At 53.0% G+C, this 19,630-nt stretch overlaps 1 protein-coding gene across 2 annotated transcripts in view; it reads left to right on the top strand.

Moving 5' to 3' along the window:
- Positions 1 to 7,263: 7,263 nt before the first annotated feature.
- The window catches only part of Vars (valyl-tRNA synthetase), a 14,094-nt gene continuing 1,727 nt past the window's right edge, over positions 7,264 to 19,630 (top strand). Inside the window, exons 1-26 of one of the 2 annotated variants that reach the window (XM_028783248.1) lie at positions 7,264 to 7,603; positions 7,784 to 8,202; positions 10,002 to 10,136; positions 10,232 to 10,370; positions 10,565 to 10,689; positions 10,777 to 10,861; positions 11,068 to 11,168; positions 11,300 to 11,427; positions 14,973 to 15,137; positions 15,272 to 15,353; positions 15,681 to 15,800; positions 15,869 to 15,977; positions 16,056 to 16,241; positions 16,439 to 16,563; positions 16,647 to 16,750; positions 16,843 to 17,001; positions 17,076 to 17,166; positions 17,278 to 17,383; positions 17,470 to 17,540; positions 17,621 to 17,746; positions 17,981 to 18,085; positions 18,176 to 18,244; positions 18,344 to 18,422; positions 18,546 to 18,673; positions 18,997 to 19,152; positions 19,299 to 19,505. In XM_028783248.1, the coding sequence (XP_028639081.1) occupies positions 7,816 to 8,202; positions 10,002 to 10,136; positions 10,232 to 10,370; positions 10,565 to 10,689; positions 10,777 to 10,861; positions 11,068 to 11,168; positions 11,300 to 11,427; positions 14,973 to 15,137; positions 15,272 to 15,353; positions 15,681 to 15,800; positions 15,869 to 15,977; positions 16,056 to 16,241; positions 16,439 to 16,563; positions 16,647 to 16,750; positions 16,843 to 17,001; positions 17,076 to 17,166; positions 17,278 to 17,383; positions 17,470 to 17,540; positions 17,621 to 17,746; positions 17,981 to 18,085; positions 18,176 to 18,244; positions 18,344 to 18,422; positions 18,546 to 18,673; positions 18,997 to 19,152; positions 19,299 to 19,505 (3,288 nt within the window). In that variant the 5' untranslated portion in view covers positions 7,264 to 7,603; positions 7,784 to 7,815. Of the gene's footprint in view, positions 7,604 to 7,705; positions 8,203 to 10,001; positions 10,137 to 10,231; positions 10,371 to 10,564; positions 10,690 to 10,776; positions 10,862 to 11,067; positions 11,169 to 11,299; positions 11,428 to 14,972; positions 15,138 to 15,271; positions 15,354 to 15,680; positions 15,801 to 15,868; positions 15,978 to 16,055; positions 16,242 to 16,438; positions 16,564 to 16,646; positions 16,751 to 16,842; positions 17,002 to 17,075; positions 17,167 to 17,277; positions 17,384 to 17,469; positions 17,541 to 17,620; positions 17,747 to 17,980; positions 18,086 to 18,175; positions 18,245 to 18,343; positions 18,423 to 18,545; positions 18,674 to 18,996; positions 19,153 to 19,298; positions 19,506 to 19,630 lie in introns of those variants that run through there. The other variant, XM_028783249.1, reaches the window with a different exon arrangement.

Raw genomic sequence — 19,630 nt, 5'->3', positions numbered from 1 at the left:
AATTTGAGAACCACTGGCTGGGGCCCATTATCTTAGGCTGTGTTTCGTAGAGTGGTGTCGGAGGTGCCACATGAACCTGGAATCCCAGAGGGAAGAAAGGAATGTAGCCGAGTGCCTCTGCGTCACCTCCCCAAGCAGCAGACCAACACCTCAGCAGAGGAGCCAAATGCAGACCCACAGGGGTTTCTACCCCACCTTTGAGCATTTAGTTCCCTGATAAAAGAAACAGACAACCTTTATATTTATAACAAGCCTGAGTCAGCACAAGAGCTGGGCAGGTATCTATCCTCAACACTCCCGGCCAACAATGCCATTATAGAATTTGCCATGTTTCTGTCTGGGCTGCTTTTAACTCCAACTAGCCAACCCACATGGCCATCATTTTACAACTCGCCTAACCCATGGCTACTTACTCCTCCCTTCACCTTCTTCTCTCCCTCCTGCTTCTCTTCCAACCACAAGCTCAGGATCTCTAAGCCCCACCCACATCTCTTCTGCCCAGCTATTGACTGTCATCAGCATCTTCATTCACCAATTAGAAGTAACTTGGGGGCAAGGTCACATAACATCACTTGGCTCTACAGTGCAGATTCTTGTTGCCGGGGCAACCAGGTCTTGCAGGGCTGGGACTAAGTATTACAAAGCATAACGACAGGCCAAAGCTCAATAGTCGGTCATCTATATAAAATGGAAACCACAAAGAGAGACTGCAGGTTCTCTTTTCCTTTTAAAGACAGTTAGGCCGGGGAGTGGTGTCGCACGCCTTTAATCTCAGCACTTGGGAGGCAGATGCAGGAGGATTTCTGAGTTCGAGGCCAGCCTGGTCTACAGAGTAAGTTCCAGGACAGCCAGGGCTACACAGAGAAACCCTGTCTCAAAAAAACCAAAAAAAAAAAAAAAAAGTAAAGACAGAAGATTTCCAACTGTGGTTAGGTAACTTATATCAGGATTGTTTGGTTTCATAGTGAGGGGTACCTGTCTATACCTTGAAGGAGGAAGCGTCATTTCATGGGGGCTTTCTTCAAATCGGCTTTAGCTATCCCGCCCCCAGTTGTCAGGGCAGCTGCTGATTGGCTGCCCATTCTTTACGGTTTTTTTGAGTCTATGGCACGCCTGTCTTAAAATGGAGTAAGTTAGGCCCCCTCACTCCCACCTTGAGTAAGAGTCCATCTCAAACCCTTGAGCAGAATCCAAGGGTTGGTATTTTAATATGAGCTGGACGGTGGAGACCTGGTCCTTGATGAATCCATCAGGGGGTGAATAACAGAGCTTGCATGCCACAGCAAGTATGATCCAGACAGAATTGAAACAACTGTAATCAAAAAAGACTGACTCTCATCACTTTCCTTCTTCCGGTCTTCTCTTTTTGACTTCCTTACAATCCCTGACTGACACAGACGCATCTTTCCCCCAGAGCTTTACAGTCCACCGTGTTGTAAGGATTGGAAGTCTTGTTCCTGCTGATTTTGAAGAGCAGCCTCCCCCCTCAGAGACGTTAATGAGGTTTTGAAGCTGGACAAGGATTTCCCTAGTTCAATTAAATCTGCGTCTATGGCAGAGCGTAACGCTTTACAATTCCCATCTTTGAGGTTGAAGGCTGACGTGCCCAGGATCTCGGACAACTGTAGCCCGCTTCGCTCGAGCGGCTGGGAGTGGGTCTGGTCCCCATCTCATGAGTAATGAAGGACTCTAGGGGCAAGCAGGAGCAGTACACAAAAACCATTTGTGTGGATGCAAGGCATCAGCCCAGTAGTATATCCACCATGTACTGATGGGGAGTGTAACGTAAGCCCCTGCTTGGGGCTTCCTGGGTGCTATTACACGGATGTCTATGGGTGTGGGGTATTGTCCCAATGCAGAGTCCTTTTTACTTTACCTCTAAGGTTAGTTTCCCTTTACCTGGATGTTGCCAACAACAGTCCTTGTTGTTGGTACAGGGGGTATAGTTCCCAGGAATGGCTATTCCTTCATAATAGGGTGGCTGGGCATCCAAGCAGAGCTAATACTTATTTGTAAGCTCTGGCTTAAATTATTCAGTGCCTGGTAAGTGGCCCAAAGCAAAGTCCCATGGCCTAGACCGGGGTCCAAGATCCTGAGAAATGGGGACTGTGAGTCCAACACGGGACAGGGTCAGATGAGGGCCTAAAGGCATCGTCTGTCCAGACCAGATCAGTTGGGCCGAGTTGAATCGTAAACATTACACCATAGTCATATCCAGATACATACAACCTTAGTCCCCATGTCCTTCCTTTTTCCCATCCCAGCTTTCTTTTCCCTTGGGGGTGAACTGGACTACAATGAGGTTACAGTTGGAGGAACATGGCCCACCAAGACCATTTGCATAGAACTTGGGTTACAATCCATATCCCCATCCTTGGGATTCTGATCTCGGGCCCCTTTGGACCTTGATAAGATCACCTTTTATCAGTAGCGTCCAGATGGACCCAGTGGATCACAACACCCCAACGCGCACAGAAACATGACTCTGGTCCTCCACATGTCTGCCGAGGAGGCCTCCCGGTCCAGGGCAGATATAGAAGGGGGCGATTCAAAGCTCACTTTGCTGAGCTGGATGTTGACATCCCCATATAAGGCCCAGGGGACTCCAGGTCCCATCAGCTAGTGTACATAAATCAAAACCGAGATCAGGAAACCAAGTTTCAATGGGGGCAAGGTGGGAGGTTGAGTTAATTACAGTCCCTGTAGCTGTGTTAGTTATAACCCAAGTGAGGTTGTGGGGTTCACAGGGGGGTACAACTGGTCTGGACCACAGCTATAGAAATAAGAGTCAAGATCTGCAGCGTGTCAGCTTCAGGGGATCTCCTGGATATGGCTGGAATCTCCATCCCGTTGTCTGGAGCACACTTGGCAGTGTTCCCGTAGTTAACTACACAGCTGTTGGGTTGACTCTGTCCTGAAGGTTTGACAGAGGAGTGGTGTGCATGTGAGACCCGGAGCCCCGGTTCTTAAGTCCAGGATGCTCCTCCCTTGAGACACAGAGACAGAGATCTATGCACAAGCAAGGGGTTTATTGATTGATCCACTGCGCTGGGGCCTTCCCGCAATCAGAGCAGAGGCGACCCCGAAGGACAAAACACACACTTTTTATACTTTTGCAGACTATAGGTTTTAGGTAACAGCAGGAGTTGTTATCTCTAATTGATGAGGCTCATCGTCCTTTGTATCCATTGGTGGCCCCCGGTGAGGAGATATCTTTGGCACTGCAGAGGGGGTGGTAAGGGGTCCCACCCCCACTGCAGTTGGGACATTTCCTGGAACAGGGCGTTTTTTGAAATTCCCTGACCCGTGAGCTCAACGGAAAATCCCAGCCATCTGGTATTTTCTTAAGGTAGGGGGGTTCCTCATCTAATTTTCACATTCCCCCCTTTCTTGGGGATGTTTCAATCTTGAAATCATCTGTCATACCTCATTTTGGCGTAGCCCTTGATACTGTTGTCTTAACATCATGACCTGTACTGTACTGATCCGTTCTCTAACAAAAGTGCGAAAGCGATTTAAGATACAAGGCAAAAAAATCAGTAAAAGCAATAAAATCACTAATGGCCCTGTAACGGCAGAAATTAAAGTGGTAAGCCAGGGGGAAGAGTTATACCATGATTCATACCATCCCTGGTGTTCTTCTCTTTCTTTCTTTCTTTCTGCTAGTCTTTCTCTGACCCTCGCCATGGAGTCTTTTACTACTCCTGAATGGTCTATATAAAAGCAACATTCTTCTCTGAAGACCACACAAAGGCCTCTTTGGTGGAGGAACAAGAGAGCAAGGCGTCTCCTGTTTTGGAGTGCTACTTCCGACAAGGAGGTCAGAGATTCCTGAAGCTCTGAGATGTTTCCTAGTTCTTGAATATCTGCATGTATGGCCGCCTGTAAGACCCTGAAGTTTTGACCACGTATGACCAGGGCAGCGTCTGCCGCTCTTAGTCCTAATAAGTCGGATAGCTTGATGCCGATGAGTTCTCTCTTGCTTCTTGGTAACCTGCTATCCCAATGGGACAAAAGTTCTTCAAAAGGGTGGTAAATAAGTCTGGGGACTAACTGTACTAGAACACAGAAGTCTTGGGTATCTCTCAAGACTTGTAAATTGACACAAGGAGTGAGTCCAGAGGAACAGGCCCACCACCCCTCGGTGGGTGGCAAGAGATACCCATTGTCAAGAGGGGTGGGCAAAGTTTGGTTACAGAGGAATTTCTGTGAGGGAGGGATTTTTCCTATACAGGTTCCCTGTCCAGTTACTACAGACAAGGTGAGCCTGACATTTTGTCCCTGTTGCCATCTACACTGGCTGATATCTTCTGTTTGACTGACAGTCCTTGTAAATGCTACGCCTTCGTAGTAGGGGGCAGCCGAATCATAACAAAGCCAGCACGACTCTGTTGCCTTGGGGTTGGTAGCATTAAGGACTTTAAAGGCCTGTTCGACTAAGTTAGACAGAAGGAAGTCTTCTCTGAGGGGCTCGGCGGTGGGTTTAGGAGAAGGTTGGTAGGAGCTGGCACTGGTCTGGCCCAGGGAAAAAGAACTAAGATATAGTACCACTGTCAGGAAAAGGCGTTTCATTTCCGGTCTTCCAGATGATTTTTAATTTTAAGGGGTTCTTTGTGGTCTGGACCTTCTAGGCAAGTCGAGCCTTGTCTTCTTCTTCTATGGTAGTGGCAGCCTTTACATGAGATGCATCAATCCAGGCAGTTATCCTTGACAGCTGTTGGAGTGGACAGCAGTACTAGATTCGGTCCTTTCCAGCAAGGCTCAAGCGTCTGGGCTCGGTGTCGCCACACCTGGCATATAAATCATTATTACTATATGACAGGTTGGTTCAACAACGTCCCCTAGGGCTCTTGTAGTTCACAACGTTAAGGCATGTCTACCTCCCCGCCCCCAGGACTATTTCTGATCAGCAACTACCTCATGATTGTGAACCGAAACCAAACTGTCTAGCGGCTGCACAAATACAAAGAGTTCAAGCAGACACTTACACAGACATGAACAAAGACAACCGGGGTACCTGCTCGAGCACAGGCCCAGAATCACCTTCCACCGAGGTTCCACAGTTTTTTGGCTGTGTCTCGTGATCCGGACTTCATCACCTGGTTGGAAGCAATGGTGGTTAGGTGGGAGAACAGACTCATAGATCTGCCATATGTCTGGCCAAATCCGCTTCTGAACCTGAAAGACTCCCGAAGGGAGACCCCTACTCAAGTCTTGGGATGGTGCACACCCAAGGACACTCGTACTAAAGACCCCCTCTCAGGGGAGACCCTCACTCAAGTCTCGGGATGTCATGACCATCCAGTAACTTGCAAGACACCGAAACTGGATGAAAACAGCAGAGGAACAACCGGTTGCTGGGATAGCCGGTTAGAGGAGGGTTTTTAAAGGGGAAAACCACAAACCAGGAGATGAGGAGGGGGCAAGGGGGTTGTTAAAGAGACATAACATAAAAATAGCAGAAAATTCCAGAGGAACACAACCTATGTGAGACAGGGTCATGTGGAAAACACTCTGTATACTCATTCTTCTCAAAAATGTGGTCCTCAGGGCCGGGCGGTGGTGGCCCGCGCCTTTAATCCCAGCACTTGGGAGGCAGAGGCAGGCGGATTTCTGAGTTGGAGGCCAGCCTGGTCTACAGAGTGAGTTCCAGGACAGCCGGGACTACACAGAGAAACCCTGTCTCGAGAAAAACAAACAACCAACAACAACAACAAAAATGTGGTCCTGCCCTGTCACTGTGGTCACCAGCTTCTTGGTTCCACCTAATGACTTGCATTCTTCCCTTTGGTGGTTGGCTGGTTCCTATAACCAGCCGGTTCACATTCTTAGCTTGCTTCAGAGAAATTTTCCATGCCCTTTAAAGAAAACCTAAAGAAGAGTCTATGTTTATTTTGTAAAGTATTTTATAATTTTTCATTCTTCAGTACGACTATCTTTCTGTAAGCCCTAGGAGTCAGAGGAGTCAACCCCCGAGGCCCAGAAGCTTGGGTTTTTGTTTGTTTTTTTTTTTGGTTTTTCGAGACAGGGTTTCTCTGGGTAGCCCTGGCTGTCCTGGCACTCACTCTGTAGACCAGGCTGGCCTCCAACTCAGAAATCCGCCTGCCTCTGCCTCCCAAGTGCTAGGATTAAAGGTGTGCGCCACGACCGCCCCGCTAAACTTGGGGGTTTATATAGGCAAGGGGCAGGAAGAGCGGGGAGTCTTGGCGCTTTTACACACGATTGGCTGTTTCATATATTTGAACATCAGCAGGTTACACAAGCAGCTCTAGGGAAAGATCTCAGGGGAACAACCTTGGGTTCCTGTTCTCTCCGAACCCAGGGGTGGATGCTTATCTGAGCCAACAAACCATCTGGTTAATTTTAGACCGCAAGTCCCTGAAACATTTGGTGGGCCCCAAGGGTGGGGGGGATTCAGAGGAGGTTAAGTCAAACATCACGGGAACAGATGGACATCTCATTATTCACTCATTCTCAGGGATTTGTCCTTGAGCATCCTCTCTATCTCTTCCAGTCAGCCAACTCCTGGAACACTCAATTGACCTGTTTCTCCAGCTCTGCATTCTTTGTGATGGCCTTGAGCTAGCGAATCTGCGTTCTTAACTACTTGTGCTTATGAATCAAGGCTTTCTGCTATGTTGTTTTTATGCTAACTTAAAATTTCTTCTTCAAACTCTGCGTGAATTGTCTACAGCTGGTGTGATTCTGTCAGATTTCTGCTCCTGCCATGTGCTTTATTGCCTGGCCTTTTTCTGCCCGGTTTCTCTTTCCGTGTACTTCTGAATAATACAAAGACAACTTTACACAGTACACAAGAGATTATCCCAGCAATAAAGCCATGGACTCTCAAAAGCTCTGCTAACTTAGTTCTCCCTCTAGCCTTACGGCTTTACCGGACCAACCGGAGTGCTTCTGACTTCAGGTCCCCTGCCCTTCCCTCACGGCTCCATCACAGGCCGTGAGCGCTCAGCACCTAGAGCCCTTTTCCCGTTTTACCTGGGTTAGATCCGAGGATCTCCCGCGAGTTACCGGTGCACTCTGCTATTAAAGGCAGGTGCTGCTTGCAGCGGCCCCAGATTCTGCAGCTTGTCCTGCAGAAGGCCGGAGGCTGGGATCAACCGCGCGCTGCAGACACCAACCCTTCCCTAGTCCCGCTCGCACCAGACGCGTAGACCCCGGGCTGCCCGCGGCGGCGCCTGACCCGAGGACCCCGGGCTGTCCGCGGCGGCGCCTGACCCGAGGACCCGGGGCTGCCCGCGGCGACGCCTGACCCAGGCACAGGCTCGTCCATGCGCGCGCGTTCCCGTCCCCCTGCCGCGCGAGCCCCCCTCGTCCCTCCTCGTCCCGGCCCGCAGCGTTGGGCCGCGCAAGGACCCTCGGGATCGCGCACGCACAGGCGGGGCCCGGCCACCCAGCTAGGACCCGGGCCCGGAAACGCGCGCTGTCACAAAGGGGGACACGTGGGTGCCGCTGGCCCGGCCGCTCTCTCCCGCAGCGGGAGAGCTGCCTCCGCCGCCCGCCACCTCCTCCCCGGCCGCCCTGTGGGGCCGCGGCCGTGGCCGGCTGAGGAGATCTCCCGGCCAAGTGTGATCGGCCGCCTTCAGTATGTACACGCGGCTCGAACTCCCTTCTTACAACCCCGAGGGGGCGGGCGATCGGGGTCCCGCCTCCTTCTCCAGGCGCTGATCGCCGCCGCTCGCCTGGCCTAGGGCCCGGCCCGGCGCCTGCGTCCCTTGCAGCACGTGCTCACGTCCCCTCCTCAACCTGCCGGGTCTCTCCCCAGGTCACTCCACCGCGTTCGGACCCTGCACAGCCATGTCCATCCTCTACGTCTCTCCTCACCCCGACGCCTTCCCCAGCCTCCGAGCTCTCATCGCTGCCCGCTACGGGGAAGCTGGTGACGGTCCCGGGTGGGGAGGCCCTCACCCCCGCATCTGCCTGCAGCCTCCCCCGAGCAGCCGGACTCCATTCCCCCCGCCTCGCCTGCCCGCCCTGGAGCAGGGCCCTGGCGGCCTGTGGGTGTGGGGGGCTCCGGCTGTAGCTCAGCTGCTGTGGCCAGCAGGCCTGGGGGGACCCGGGGGCAGCCGGGCTGCCGTCCTGGTCCAGCAGTGGGTCAGTTATGCCGACACGGAGCTCGTACCAGCTGCCTGCGGGGCGACCCTGCCTGCGCTAGGACTTAGAGGTCCTGGTCAGGATCCCCAGGTGAGAGGGAAGAAGGGAGAAATTCTGACTAGAGAAACAGGATTAGGAAGAATCCTCAGGAAGGAAGTGGTTGTCAGGAGGTGGATTCCCTGTTTGCCACTGGCCGTAGTAACTTTGGGTACATTTTAAATTCTTGAGCCTTGGTCTTCTATGTCTGAGAATGCAAAGTGATGTAATCCCTTCCTCCGGGAGTGTAATTGAGGAGAGCCTGAGAGCGTGTTTTTGGTGTTTTCAGTTTTGGTTTTGGAGTTTGTGTGTGTGTGTGTGTGTGTGTCTTTAAACAAGGTCTTACTCTCCAGGCATTTCCAAGTCTCTGACAGTCTTTGGATTTCTGTTGCCGTGATAAAAACAACATGACCAAAAGCACCTTGGGAAAGAAAGGGTTTATTTTAGGCTCTTAGGTTGTAACTCCATCACTGAAGGAAGTCAGGCCAGCGACTGGAAGCAGAAACAAGCTGGGGCCATGCAAGACGGATACTTCCTGGCTTGCTCTCCTGCATATTCAGCCTGCTTTCTTACTTTGCCAGGGGGCGGTATCACCTACAATGGACTGGCCCGCCACATAGTCATTAGTTAAGGAAATGTCCCCACAGACTTACCCACAGGCCAGTCTGGTGAGGACGTTTTCCCAACTGAGTTTCCCTCTTCCCACAGGCCACTGGCTTGTGTGAAGTTGACAAGGCCCTAGGTGGCAGGTGTGACATGGAAGCCAGATGTGAGCTGTAGGAAAGACTGGGGAGAGACCAGAGTTGTTGGGAGGAGTTAGGGGAGTTGAAGGAGGGGAAGGGAGGGGACAGATTGTTTCTGTGAGTCCTCCCAGGATGGACCTGTGCCTTACCTAACGGAAAGCTCCGCCCCCGCAGGGCATGGTGGATACCTAGTGTCAGTTCAGTGAGTGTACAGACCCTGACTGGCTTCTTCATATCCCAATGGGCTACTAGAGACCCTCATGTCTGCGTTCCCACGGGATAGTGCTTCATGTGTTTGCAAATTTGTGCTGTTCTTGGTGGAGTCTGTTTGTTGATGCCCAGGTCTGGCAGTCTTGCTAAATATGTTTCCTTGGATGCATAAACTTAAGTGTTTAGTGGTGACTTGTTGGATAAATTACACACACCCACAAAATATTTGTATGTATTTGTCTGTGTGTGTGTGTGTGTGTATGTATACTTACATACACTTGTGTGCCTAGTGCCCAAGGAGTCTGGGGCTGTGTAACCAGGTGTTGTATTTAACTGGGTTTACAGACAGTTATGCACCACCATGTGAGTGCCAGGAACCAAACTTGGGGCCTCTGTTGTTGCTTTGAGACAGGGTCTTAACTATGTAGCTTTAATCGAAATGGGACTAGTGAAGAGTAGGCTAGCTTTCAAGGCAGGTCCCCCTGCCCTTACCTTCCGAGAACCAGGATTAAAGGCATGCAGCACCACACCCGGGAGAACTATTTTATAATGACCATTTGAATGAGGGAGGAAGCAGCCTGAGAGCAGGCCGGCCAAGGCTTGAGTCAGGGAAGGTAGTGGGCAGGGTGGAGCTGCGGCTCTTAACCTTGCACAGGTCTGGACCCTTCTGAGGGGGTAGAGTGACCCTTTCCCAGGGGTCGCCTAAGAAAAACATTGGAAGACAGATATTTGTATTAGGATTCATTACTGTAGTAAGGTTACAGTTACAAAGTAGCAACAAAAATAATTTTTATGGTGGGGGGGTCAGCACAGTATTAAAGGGTGTCAGCATTCGGTTGAGAACCACCGAGACAGAGGCGTGCAAGCCGGTCGTATCTCGTCCCTTTCCTTTCCTGTTAGGCTGCCCTTGGGGCCCTGGGCAAGGCCTTGAACCCCTTGGAGGAGTGGCTTCGGCTGCACACCTACCTGGCTGGGGACGCCCCCACTCTGGCTGACTTAGCTGCTGTGACCGCCTTACTGCTGCCCTTCCGCTACGTGAGTCACTGGAGCCTGGGGAGGGAGATGTGCATGCCAGGCAGACTCCTGTTACACAGTGACTATGATAATTGGTTCGGTTCTGTTTCTCTCAGGTTCTGGACCCTCCTGCCCGTCGGATCTGGGGTAATGTGACCCGCTGGTTTAACACTTGTGTCCGGCAACCGGAATTCCGGGCTGTGCTGGGAGAAGTGGCCCTGTACTCAGGGGCCAGGTCTGTCACTCAACAGCCAGGTGAGGAGGATGGGAGACAGCAGAGGGGTCAAGGGCCCCTTTTATCTTAGAGGTCCCTGGGCCATTGGGTGTGGAGGCTGTGGGAGGTGAGGGTCGGAGATGATCACCAGGCTGGAATCCATAGATTTAGATTCAGCACTGTTCACAGAGGGTCCCCAGCAGCCTTGAGTCTACATATCTGTGCCTCTCTTCAGGCTCTGAGGTCTCTGCACCCCAAAAGACAGCAGCTCAGCTCAAGAAAGAGGCAAAGAAACGGGAGAAACTAGAGAAATTCCAGCAGAAGCAGAAGACACAGCAGCAGCAGCCCCCACACGGGGAGGTAGGAGGGCCAAGGGCTGAGGAAGGGTGGGTGGAGCCTTGATGAGGTGGCTCACATTTGGGTCTGTGTCTTATTCCTTCTGAACAGAAGAAACCAAAACCAGAGAAGAAGGAGAAGCGGGACCCTGGGGTCATTACCTATGACCTCCGTACCCCACCTGGGGAGAAGAAAGGTAGTGGCTGGGGAAGGGACCTAGCTCTGGCCACTTCTCTCTGTGTTCCTCTTTGCTGTGTGTGTCCTGGTTTACTCCGCTTAGTGAGGGAGGGATAGCAGAACAGCCTTAGGCTTGTCCTGTGGGGAGAACGGCGGACGGCCTGTTCCTTCTACCCTAACTTGGGTCTCTCCAGCTTTACTGAGCCCTCTTCTCCTTCCTCCCAGATGTTAGTGGCCCCATGCCTGACTCCTACAGCCCTCAGTATGTGGAGGCTGCCTGGTATCCTTGGTGGGAACGGCAGGGCTTCTTCAAGCCAGAGTACGGGGTGAGTGGTTACTGCTGCCCAGGCCCGGAGGCTGGAGGTGGAGAAGGGCAGGACTTAAGGCCTGTTGCTGGGGAGGGGCCACCAGAGGATGCCATAGGCTTTAGCACTTGCCCCTCCTTCTCCACCACCAGCGTCCTAGTGTGTCAGCACCAAATCCCCGAGGCGTCTTCATGATGTGCATTCCACCCCCCAACGTGACAGGCTCCCTGCACCTGGGCCACGCGCTCACCAACGCCATCCAGGACTCCCTGACTCGATGGTGAGCTCCTGTTCGCACCTCCAGCCGGTGCCCTCTGGTTGGCTCCTTTCTCTTCGCTGACTAGGCTCACTCCGCCATATTGGCCTGGCCCCTCGGGTGTGGCTTTTCTGCTCCCTCCCCTGTGAGCGTCCAGCAGTCTGTCCTACTCGGGTAGTCTGTCCGTGCAGCTGACTTCTGTCTGTTTCCTGAGAAGGACATTCTATCCCCTTTGTTGCAGTGCTGAGGTTTGGGCCCATGGCCTGTGTACAGCAAGCTTGTAATCTGCCATAGCGCCTGCCTCACCATTGGTCTGCAGCAGCATGCCTTACCCAAGGCATGACTCTTGTTGAAACGTACATCTCGGCCGGGCGGTGGTGGCGCACACCTTTAATCCCAGCACTTGGGAGGCAGAGGCAGGCGGATTTCTGAGTTTGAGGCCAGCCTGGTCTACAGAGTGAGTTCCAGGACAGCCAGGGCTACACAGAGAAACCCTGTCTCGAAAAAACAAAAACAAAAAAAAGAAAAGAAAAGAAACATACATCTCCTTGGTCTTCTTGCCCAGACCTCCCTTCCAGAATGGAGTCCTTGATTATTACCACTCAAAGCACATCTTTCCAGGCCTGTCCTAGCTGTCAGTGTGTGTATCCACGTAGTTGTAGGGTTCAGTGTTCTTTCTAGGGTAGTAGTTTTTGTTTTTTGTTTTTTTGTTTTTGTTTTTCCAGACAGGGTTTCTCTGTATAGCCCTGGCTGTCCTGGAACTCACTCTGTAGACCAGGCTGGCCTCGAACTCACAGAGATCCATCTTCCTTGGCTTCCCAAGTACTAGAGGGAAGGTAGTTGTTAGACCCTTTCTTTCTACTTATTTTATTTTTAAAGTTTTACTTAAGTTATATATGTGCGTTTGTGTAGGTGTGTGCACATGAGTGCACATGCTGGCAAAAGCCAAGGGTGTTGGATGCTCCTGGAGCGGAAGTTAGGGATGTTTGTGTGCAGCCTGATGTGGAGCTGGGAGTTGAACTCTGGTCCTTTGGAAAAGCAGCACATGCTCTAATAATCACTGAGCCATCTCCCCAGCCCCTCATCCTTCCTTCCTTCCTTCCTTCCTTCCTTCCTTCCTTCCTTTTTTTTTTATAGGAAAGATTAAAATCTAACCAGCAGAAGTTGTAACTGAGAGTTGGAGAAGTGGCTCAGCAGTTAAGAGCCTGGCTGCTCTTGTAGAGTGCCTGGGTTCCGATCCTAGAACACCCATATGTGACTTGTCAGGCACCCTCTGCAGGCACATACACGAACGACACCCGTTCATAAAGTTAAAACAGTTATACAGCCAGGTGTAAAGGCAAGGCTGGCAGGAGCATGGCCAGTTCAAGGCTAGCCTGGGCTATGTGAGACCATATCTCAAAAGCAAACACAAAAAGTTGTTCCTGAACTATTTTCTAATATTCAGCAGTTTCTCTTGGACGTGTTTACTTGTTCTTGTATGCAGACTGACTTCGTTTTTTTCTTTTTTTAATTTAAAAATTTCTTAAAAGAATTAATTTTAGCCGGGCGGTGGTGGCGCACGCCTTTAATCCCAGCACTTGGGAGGCAGAGGCAGGCGGATTTCTGAGTTCGAGGCCAGCCTGGTCTACAGAGTGAGTTCCAGGACAGCCAGGGCTATACAGAGAAAACCCTGTCTCGAAAAACCAAAAAAAAAAAAAAAGAATTAATTTTATGTATATAGGTACACTGTTGCTGTCTGAAGACACACCAAAAGAGGGTATCGGATCCTATTACAAAGATGGTTGTGAACCACCATGTGGTTGCTGGGAATTGAACTCAGGACCTCTGGAAGAGCAGTCAGTGCTCTTAACTGCTGAGCCATCTCTCGAGCCCCTAATTTGAATTTTTATTAAACATGTGAATACTACTTTATATATATACTACTTTATATATACTATATATACATATACATACATATATGTATGTATGTATGTATATGTGTATATATATATGTCTGTGTACCACATGTGTGCTTTGTACCTGCAGAGGCCAGAGGAGAGAATTGGATCCTTTGGAACTACAATTGCAGACATTTGTGAGCCAACATGTGGGTCCTGGGCTTTGAATCTGGGTTCCCTAGACAAGCAGTCAGTGCTCTCTTAACTGTTTCTTGAGTTGAGGCCTTATGTGTTGGCTAGGTTAGCCTGCAGCCCCTGGCTTAGCGACCCTCCTTCCTGTTGTTCTCAGTAGCTGGAACTGCAGGCGCATGCCCCGGAGTTCAGCTCTTGATTTATTTATCTGTCCACTTTGTTTTCTACTTTATATGTACTAGTGGTTTACCTGCGTTTATGCCTGGGTACCACTTTGTACTCAGGCATTCGTAAGGACGACTTCTTGCTATCTATAAGAGAATGGACTTGCTACAGTCCCTTTCCACAGGAAATCTGAGTGTCGTGTGATAAGCAAGCATGAACATAATGCTTTCTTGTATGTGGACCCTGATCCGTGAATGCGCAGGAGGGAGCTGTGGAGACAGCTCAGTGGGTAAAGCACTTGCTGCAGAAATACAGGAACCTGAGTTTCAATCCACAGGGCCTGTGTAAAGCTGAGTGCACATCTGTAATCTCAGAAGCTCTGAGGAGCAACAGAAGCTTGTGCCAGCTGTGCTTCTCACAGTGGTGCACGAGAGACCACAGCTCTAGGTGGAAGACGGGGAGTGAGGCCTCAGTTTACCCTCTGGCTTTCACATGCACACATGAGAGCTAAAAGCGGCGTTTTATAGATGTCCTCTTCAGTCCTTCCAGTCCTTCCCTAAATCACTTCTAGCTTCCCTTAGAAGTGCTGGTTTGGCTTTTCAGTGCTTTTTGTGTCTCTGGCCTTTTCGGCAGACGGGAACATTGAGACAGCTTTCCTGTGTATGTAGTCCCAGGTGGCCTGGAGCATGCTATGTAGACTAGGCTGGCCTGGAACTCACAGACATCCACTTGCCTCTGCCTCAGTAGCTGGGATTAGACGAGGACACCACCCCAGCACATAACCCTTTCTTACTGGTGTATGGCATTCTCTATGGTTCACCCTTCCTCCCGTCTGTCTGTGTGCCTCTACCTCGTGCTGACCTCCCCTTTCTGTTGTGAACCAGTGAACCAGGTGAGGGTTTGTCGATTATTCCACTGAAGAACATGTCTGTGCTCCCTCTGCAGTCACCGCCTGGGGATCTGGAGAGGCGTGTGCCCCTCCCAGTTCTGTCTTCTCTGTCGGGCACTTTAATGTGTGACATGGGGGGTTAGGAGCAAGACCTCTTGAGTAACCTGCCTGGGTCTCCATGGATGATGCAGCTTGCTTCTGTCTGTGGCTTTCTTCCTAGGGCCATGTTGTGCTTAGCTCCCTGGCTGGGTGAGACCTCCTCTGTTCCATTTACAGATTGTTCTGCTGGGCGTCAGCTCCTTCCTCACTGCCTGACTCTAGCATGAGGAGGTTTCAATCTGTCCCTTTCATAAGCATCCACGAACTTCTCTGCAGGAACCTGAGACCATTGGTGTCGGGATCGACTAGCCTGGCTCACCACCTGTCCCTCTTGTCTCCCACAGGCACCGGATGCGCGGGGAAACCACCCTGTGGAACCCAGGCTGTGACCATGCGGGCATCGCCACCCAGGTGGTGGTGGAAAAGAAACTCTGGAAAGAGCGGGGTGTGAACCGGCACGAGCTGGGCCGTGAGGCCTTTCTTCAGGAGGTCTGGAAGTGGAAAGCCGAGTGAGTAAGCAGCCCCATGGGTGCTGCAGCCCAGGCCGAAGGGCGAGCCTTGTCACCTTCAGGGGACAAGTGAGTCTCACTACCCACCAGCCACTGGTGGCCAAAGGCTTATCCTGGCCTTTGTCCACTTCCAGGAAGGGAGACAGGATTTACCACCAATTAAAGAAACTTGGCAGTTCCTTGGACTGGGATCGAGCCTGCTTCACCATGGACCCTGTAAGCAGGCAAAACCTTGGGGCAGGGCAGGGTTGCTCCGTGGGCGGGCTTCCCTTACCAGGAGGTCAGAGCATAGCTGAGGACTCAGCCAGCAGCACCCAGCTAGACCCTAGCTGCGAGCTCCCTGCTGTCCCAGCATCACCAGGCTCCCGGCCTGCCCTGATGCTCCCATAGCCACTCTCAGGAACTGTCCTGAGGGTTCTGTGCTGGGTGTGGGACTCTAGGATAGGTCTGATGGTCTCCCTGGCCCTCTGCTGCCTTGGGTATCCTCCTTGGCCTCCAGGCACCACCATGATTTCTCTGATTTCCATTATCTTCCTACTCTAGAAATTGTCGGCAGCTGTGACAGAGGCTTTTGTTAGGCTCCATGAAGAAGGGGTCATCTACCGCAGCACCCGCCTGGTCAACTGGTCCTGCACCCTCAACTCCGCCATTTCTGACATTGAGGTATGCCTCTGCCCGCAGCCTGCCTCCTCAGCCTGTCCAGGCCCTCTTCTTTAACACCCCTCTCACAGGTGGATAAGAAGGAGCTGGTGGGCCGCACCCTGCTCTCTGTGCCTGGCTACAAGGAGAAGGTGGAGTTTGGGGTCCTCGTGTCCTTCGCCTACAAGGTCCAAGGCTCAGGTGGGGCTGAGGACACCAGGGTGTGGGCTGGGAGGGGAGGAGGAGGGAGCTCAGACACAGAGCCTTCTGTCACCCCAGACAGCGACGAGGAGGTGGTGGTGGCAACAACTCGGGTTGAGACCATGCTGGGAGACGTGGCTGTGGCCGTGCACCCCAAGGACCCCAGATACCAGCACTTAAAGGGAAAGTGTGTCGTCCACCCGTTCTTGTCCCGGAGCCTTCCCGTCATCTTCGATGACTTTGTGGACATGGAGTTCGGCACAGGTGAGCAGTGACCATGGCCTGTTGGGAGAAAAGACTGAAAATTTACCTTCAGTCCGGTAGACTGGGGCTGGATGCAAGAAACCGTGTGTATTAAGGAGCAGACAGCAGAGTGGTCTGGGAGCCACACCCTTCTGCACGAGAGGCGTGGGAGGGAATCCCAGCATGCAGTGGACCCTGGCACGCCTCGTGTCCTCCAGGTGCCGTGAAGATCACCCCGGCCCATGACCAGAATGACTATGAGGTTGGGCAGCGACACAGGCTCGAGGCTGTTAGCATCATAGACTCGAAGGGGGCCCTTGTCAATGTGCCTCCCCCTTTCCTGGTGAGGATGTCTGCCCTGTGGGGACCTGCGTGGGAGGTGGGGAATTACTTGGGCATTGCCGTGATGAGGCCTTTTTTATCCAGGGCCTGCCCAGGTTTGAGGCCAGGAAGGCTGTGCTGGCAGCACTGAAGGAGCGTGGCCTGTTCCGAGGCGTCAAGGACAACCCCATGGTAGTGCCGCTTTGCAAGTGAGACTGGGGACAGGCGCATGGACGCTCACGGGGAAGGGTGGGGTTCCTCAACACAAGGCCTCTTCTCCATGGCCCTCTTCCTGCTGCAGCCGCTCCAAGGATGTGGTGGAGCCTCTGCTAAAGCCTCAGTGGTACGTGCGCTGCGGGGAGATGGCCCAGGCCGCCAGTGCTGCGGTGACCCGGGGCGACCTCCGTATCCTGCCCGAGACCCACCAGCGGACATGGCATTCTTGGATGGACAACATCCGGTGTGTATGGCCCCTGGGGGGAGGACGCAGCTGAGGGACACAGCGCGCCCTGACTGACCCCTTGCTGTTTGTAGAGACTGGTGCATCTCTCGGCAGCTGTGGTGGGGCCACCGAATCCCTGCCTACTTCATCACTGTCCACGACCCAGCAGTGCCCCCTGGGGAGGTGAGAAAGGCTAGAGCTAGGTGTTGCGAGGCTGTGGTTTGTTGGGGGTCTTGGTTGGCAGAGGGATCTGGGCAAAGTAAAGGAAGTGTTTCTGATGACCCTCTCTGCTAGGACCCTGATGGGCGGTACTGGGTAAGCGGACGCACTGAAGCAGAGGCCCGAGAGAAGGCAGCACGGGAGTTTGGAGTGTCCCCTGACAAGATCAGCCTTCAGCAAGGCAGGGATGGGCACGGAGGACGGGGACAGTTGGGATTCTGTCCTTCTATCCCATCCTTCTAATCTCTGACCTTCGGCTTCTTCCAGATGAGGATGTGTTGGACACCTGGTTCTCGTCTGGTCTCTTTCCCTTCTCCATCTTTGGCTGGCCCAATCAGGTAGGTATGCTCCTAGAGTGAAGAGGGAGGGGCCTTGAGGGGAATGTTTGGCTCACCTGCATACCCTTGTCCTCCCACAGTCAGAAGACCTCAGTGTGTTCTACCCAGGGACCCTGCTGGAGACGGGCCATGATATCCTCTTCTTCTGGGTGGCCCGGATGGTCATGCTCGGTCTGAAGCTCACTGGGAAGCTGCCCTTCAGAGAGGTGTGAGGATGGCTCTCCCCCGTGTCTCCTTATCTGCCTTCCTGGGTGGCTGTTGGCTAAGATTAGTTTTGGTGGGTCTGGCCCAGGGCTGCTGCTTCCAGAGCAGGGACCACCTGTCAGATACGCTAAGACTCCCAGCCCTAGGAACCCATGATTCCGGGCGGGCAGACTGGGGAGAGCCATCAGGACTGGGAGGATGGTGGCCTCACTGTTGGTCACACTGCGTGCCCCCAGGTCTATCTCCATGCAATCGTGCGGGATGCTCACGGCAGGAAGATGAGCAAGTCTCTTGGCAATGTCATCGACCCCCTGGATGTCATCTATGGAGTTTCCTTGCAGGTGGGGCACTCAGTGGGTCATCAGGATCAACTTCGTGGCTGTTCCATCTTCATGGCTGGAACGGTCTGACGCCTCCCATCTCCTCCCTAGGGCCTCCACGACCAACTGCTGAACAGCAACCTGGATCCCAGTGAGGTGGAGAAAGCCAAAGAAGGACAGGTAAGGGGCGTGCCCCAAGGGTGGGCTGCAGCAGGTGGACAGGGCTGGGCTGCAGCAAGTAGGTAGCTTGACCACCCTGTTCCTCTGCATCCTCTGTAGAGAGCCGACTTTCCAGCAGGGATTCCTGAGTGTGGCACTGATGCCCTACGCTTTGGACTCTGTGCCTACACATCCCAGGGTATGGTCTCCGTCCTCCCTGAGTTGCCCGTTGTCTTCCCTGAAGCACGTGCTCCCCTCTCCCTTGGGCCTTGAGAGGACCTGTCTGAGAGGGGGGGGTGGAGTCACACTCATCCTCCTGTAGGTCGAGACATCAACCTGGATGTGAACAGGATCCTGGGGTACCGTCACTTCTGCAACAAACTCTGGAATGCCACCAAGTTTGCCCTCCGCGGCCTTGGGAAGGGCTTTGTGCCCTCACCGACCTCCAAGGTGAGGACCTGGTTGATGGCCATCGTTGACAGCACACATGCCCCCACAGGCTGAACCTCCACTCCTCAAGTGTCAAGCAGAGTTCCAATGTGCAAGCCTGCAGCTGCTGTCCCCTGAGGATCTTCCTTTAGTCTGGGGACAGACATGTGGAGGTGGATGATTGACAGGCAAGGGGGCGGGCCCGTCCTTTCTCCCCAGCATTGATTGGACAAGTCTCCACAGCTCGGGGCCCTGAGGACTGCATGTTCTCCTGTGTCCCACCCCTGTGGGATGTGTCCCCGCCCTGGTAATGTGACGGCCCACTGGCATTTCTCTTCCCCAAGCCTGAAGGGCGTGAGAGCCTGGTGGACCGCTGGATCCGCAGCCGGCTGACGGAGGCCGTGAGGCTCAGCAATGAAGGCTTCCAGGCATACGACTTTGCCGCCATCACCACCGCCCAGTACAGCTTTTGGCTGTATGAACTCTGTGACGTCTACTTGGTGAGTCGCGGGGGCGGGGCCAGGCTCGGTGCTCTGACCTCAGCTTGGCCTGGAGACTTGAGCTCACCTTTTGTTTTTCCAGTCCTCGTGGGGGCAGGGGCTCCGGGTGGGACCTGGCCCTGAGCCTCCTGCCTCCCCATCTCTAGGAATGCCTAAAACCCGTGCTGAACGGAGTGGACCCGGCGGCAGCAGAGTGTGCTCGGCAGAGCCTCTACACCTGCCTGGACGTCGGCCTGCGGCTGCTCTCCCCCTTCATGCCCTTTGTCACAGAGGAGCTGTTCCAGAGGCTGCCCCGGCGGACACCAGACGCTCCTGCTAGCCTCTGTGTCACCCCCTACCCAGAGCCCTCAGAGGTATGACATGTGGCCTGGACTCATGTTGCTGCTCTCCCAAGCAGTCCCTTTACCCCCACTGGACCTCACAGTGCTCTCCCTTCCCCACTCTGCCTCACAGTGCTCCCCCTTCCCCCCACTCTGCC

This window comes from Grammomys surdaster, unplaced genomic scaffold, assembly GCF_004785775.1.
Source record: "Grammomys surdaster isolate TR1022 unplaced genomic scaffold, NIH_TR_1.0 1055, whole genome shotgun sequence".
NCBI classification, from domain to species: domain Eukaryota; kingdom Metazoa; phylum Chordata; class Mammalia; order Rodentia; family Muridae; genus Grammomys; species Grammomys surdaster.
Note: the sequence above shows the minus strand (reverse complement) of the source record. Positions and strands in the feature narration are given on the sequence as shown.